Genomic DNA, 3,791 nt, shown 5'->3' on the forward strand with positions numbered 1-3,791 from the left:
CGCTAAATTATTTTGAAAAAAGAAAACAAAAGAAAGAGGTGGCTTCTCTCTCTCTCTCCCTCTCTCTCTCTCTCTCTCTCTCTCTCTCTCTGAAAAAAGAAAGCAAACCTCTCTTCTCTCTTTATCACCTTCCACCATCTTCTTCCTCCTCTTTCTCTGTCACGCGAAAACCTTTCTTTCTCTTCTTCATCAAAAGAACCAAACCATTCTCTCCCTCCTTCAAAACCGAACAACAACAACAAACATATTTTCCTCTTCTCTTTCAAATCCATTGCTCTCTTTTCTCTCTCAACAACAAGGAACAACAACGAAAAAATCAGTTTCATTCAAGTTAGGTCTTTAAGGTTCCTCAAAATCCCTTTGTGTTAAAGGCTTCTATTTCGGTTTCCACCGCTGAGAAGTCGTTGACGGTGCCAATGATTGTGTAGCTAGTACCTGCAGGTGGTGGTGGTTATTTTTAGAAACGTGATGGAATGTGGTGGTGATGGTGGTGATAGTTTCTGCACCTATCCCTATGTACATATTAGTGACGTGATTTTCACGTGAGAAATTTCCGCCGTGTTTTTCACGTCGCAAAAAATTGTAACTTGTGTTTCTGCGATGTGTTTACTCACTTTGCTAATTTGAGTGTAGCAACATGACATTTTGAATTATGACATGATTTTCACGTGACAAATTATAATTTCTTTTTTTAATTGTCTACACACATGTTGCCTTCGGAATATATATGTGAGTGAAAGCTTAAATCAACTGAAATTTTTTCCGGTTAGCCTATCTATTGTGAAACTCCTATGATTGTGGAATGATAATACATATATGATTGGGAAGTTGGAGTTCAAATATCCCATAAACAACATTTGTCATGATTTTAATGAAGGGCAAAAAATATACTTTCGAGACCATTAACCTTTCTTATATATTATAGATATAAAAAGATTAAGCAAATGAGTTACTAGTTCTTGTTGACATGCAATATTTCCCTCATTTGTCACTTCTTATCATCACATATTGATTTTGAAAATATAAACCGCTACTATAAGTTCAAAGTAGAAATACAATTAAATAGGACTTTATGTATAACAGATTAGTTGCTGTAATGGTACAGAATTATTAAATGAGCTATATACTTCATGCACATGCACACAGTACATATACTGCATTTACCAAAGGAAAAAAGTTATGTCATATTAACATAAGTCAACACTATTACCCTATATATAATGTTGATGGAACCTTCAAAAATCCATCCAGTTTTGCAGCATTTCTTTTTTCTTGCTATCATAACCGTTATTTTCTTCATCCGTGTGATTTAAATATGATACAAGACAGTTTCTTAAAAGGGACCCCCACTACACCTTTATATCTCACCAAGCAAAATTCATAAAAAAAAAATTATAGCTAGTTTTCACTATTCAAAAACCAATAATATCTAGTAATTTTCTCTAATCACTCTTAGATTTTTAACTTGAAAAAATATCTAAATGTGTGAGCTAGTGTTATAAATTTCAAACCGTCGCTAAAGAGGCTCGCGACACAAGGTTTTGCAACAGTTGATAAATCGTCGCAACCTAGAATTAGCGCTAGGGCTCGAATACTTAAATAACTGTTTACTCAATTATATTATAAATACATGGACAAGGACACCCTTTAAATCATTTATATACACTTCACTCTCTCTTGCTTTTTTTTCAACATTGCTTCTTGTTTTCACATTCCATAGTCCTATTTTTTCTTAACTGTTTTCATCTTTGGCTGATTTAATTTTCGTTGCATGGAGGGATTTCACTCTGATCAGTACTGGTTTTGGATGAAGAGAAGGCAAATTCAAGCACAAACTGAATCTTGGGAAGAAAAAGCGTTTGCAGAAGATGCAGCTAGGAGTATCCTTAATGGAAGCATATGGCCACCAAGATTCTATTCATGTAACTTTTGTAAAAGAGAGTTTAGGTCTGCACAAGCCCTTGGTGGTCACATGAACATTCATAGGAGAGATAGAGCTAGACTCAAACAAAATCTTAGCCCTCAAAGCAACAATGATTTGATCAACTCATCATCACTAGGTAATCATTGTTTTCCTGCAAAAAGAAGATCTATTTCACCTTCTAGAATGATCTCAACCTCAACTATATCATCACCTTATTCTTCTTCAATTATTTGGGGACAGAAGAAGATAGGGTGTAATAATGCAAGAGAAGACAAGTTTAAGGATTGTGTCGAAACAAGTTTGTCTTTGGGAGTGTTTGGACCAAAATCATCAACTGTTCTTCCATGTGAGGAAAAAGGTATCATTTGTAAAAGATTGAAGACTGATAATACTTCTTATATACCTTCTCTTTTCATCAAACCATGTTCAAAGGATCATCAAAGGTTCTTGACTTTTCAACAACCTTCAGAAAATGTACTTGGAGTTGGAGTTAACCATGGAATGGAAGATTTAGATCTTGAACTTAGGCTAGGGAAACAACAAAAAGTTATTAACTAGTTTATTCTATTTGTACACAAGTTGTGATGATTTGTGAAGTTGTAGGAGTTTCTTCTCCATGTTCCTCTCTTTTTTTAGTCATTTTTAATTAGGATGGTTGAAAAATGGCAAGAGAACTTTTATTTGCCTAAGTAAACATTGAATATAATGAAAATCTTCAAACTCTATATGAATATTAATTTACATTCATTTTTTCTTCATTATGATATGGAATATTGTTTATGAGTTCTCATTTTTCTGTTTGAGATATCATCAGAAAATGCAGTTCAATGAATGAAAAATGACAAAGGAAAATACAATTTACTAAACTACTTTAATAAATATTTAATTAGGGCTTCTATGAAAATTATAATATCACTCAAAATTAATATAAACTTGTTTTTTTTTTCATAACCTATATATATATAATGCACAAGTTGTTCAGAACAGATAAGAATAAACAATACATATATTGGAATTTTCCTGCGGAATATATATGTAGCCGTCTAACAATACATATATTGCAGTAGAAGCCAAACATAAAAATGAAAGCAACATTAGAAGAATAAAAAATGACTTGTTTAAGGAAAATGAAGCATCTGAGATAGAGTTTCTGTGAAGGGTGAGGCAAAGAATGATGAACAAGTGGAATAGCTAAAGAATAAACTAAACTTGGATTTTTCATATTTGAAAAAAAAGAAACATGCAAGTTGAAATATATTATTATAATATATATTTTAGTTTGAGAGATGCATGTAGTAAACTGAAAGTTTAGATAGAGACCGGAGAGAGGGAATGTAAAGTTAAAACTGGAAGGTATATTGAAGTGATGAAAGAGACTGACAGTATGTGACTGACCATATGAAATCACTTCAGCTACATGTATATTCCAGCTAACTAACAGTACAAGTTCCCTATATATAACCTGGATAAAATAATCAATAACTATATGCCTTGATTATAGTAACTAATAACTTAATGTTATATTAATTATGTATGATCATTATCAATTTAAGAGCATCTATGTTGTGCTTATGGTGGCAAACAAGGAACTTGATAATGGTAATGTAGTAAATTTTTTTCTTATCTCTTTTAACATCTTGAAGATGGTTTTGGGATTTTCTTTCCAAAAATCTATATGTATTAAGAATGGTTTGTTGTTCTATTATAGGTGTCTTTTAAGACCTAATTAAGGTGTTTTTGATTTTTCGGTTCCTTTGAGTCTCCTTTTGTATTGGGGTTTGAATATCACTTTTATTCAAAATTGAATTTTTCTTTTGATGTTCAAAAATTATCATCTCTATTCTTTTTTTATCCTTCCAGAGTAATA

The 3,791-nt window shown here is 32.0% G+C and overlaps 1 protein-coding gene across 1 annotated transcript; it reads left to right on the forward strand.

Moving 5' to 3' along the window:
- Window positions 1-1,682: 1,682 nt before the first annotated feature.
- LOC127122055 (transcriptional regulator SUPERMAN-like) lies at window positions 1,683-2,482 on the forward strand. Its single transcript, XM_051052462.1, has one exon. It carries the CDS (start codon window positions 1,772-1,774, stop codon window positions 2,480-2,482), a length of 711 nt encoding a protein of 236 aa, XP_050908419.1. The 5' UTR covers window positions 1,683-1,771.
- The last annotated feature ends 1,309 nt before the right edge of the window (window positions 2,483-3,791 follow it).

Source organism: Lathyrus oleraceus, chromosome 2, assembly GCF_024323335.1.
Source record: "Lathyrus oleraceus cultivar Zhongwan6 chromosome 2, CAAS_Psat_ZW6_1.0, whole genome shotgun sequence".
NCBI classification, from domain to species: Eukaryota; Viridiplantae; Streptophyta; class Magnoliopsida; order Fabales; family Fabaceae; genus Lathyrus; species Lathyrus oleraceus.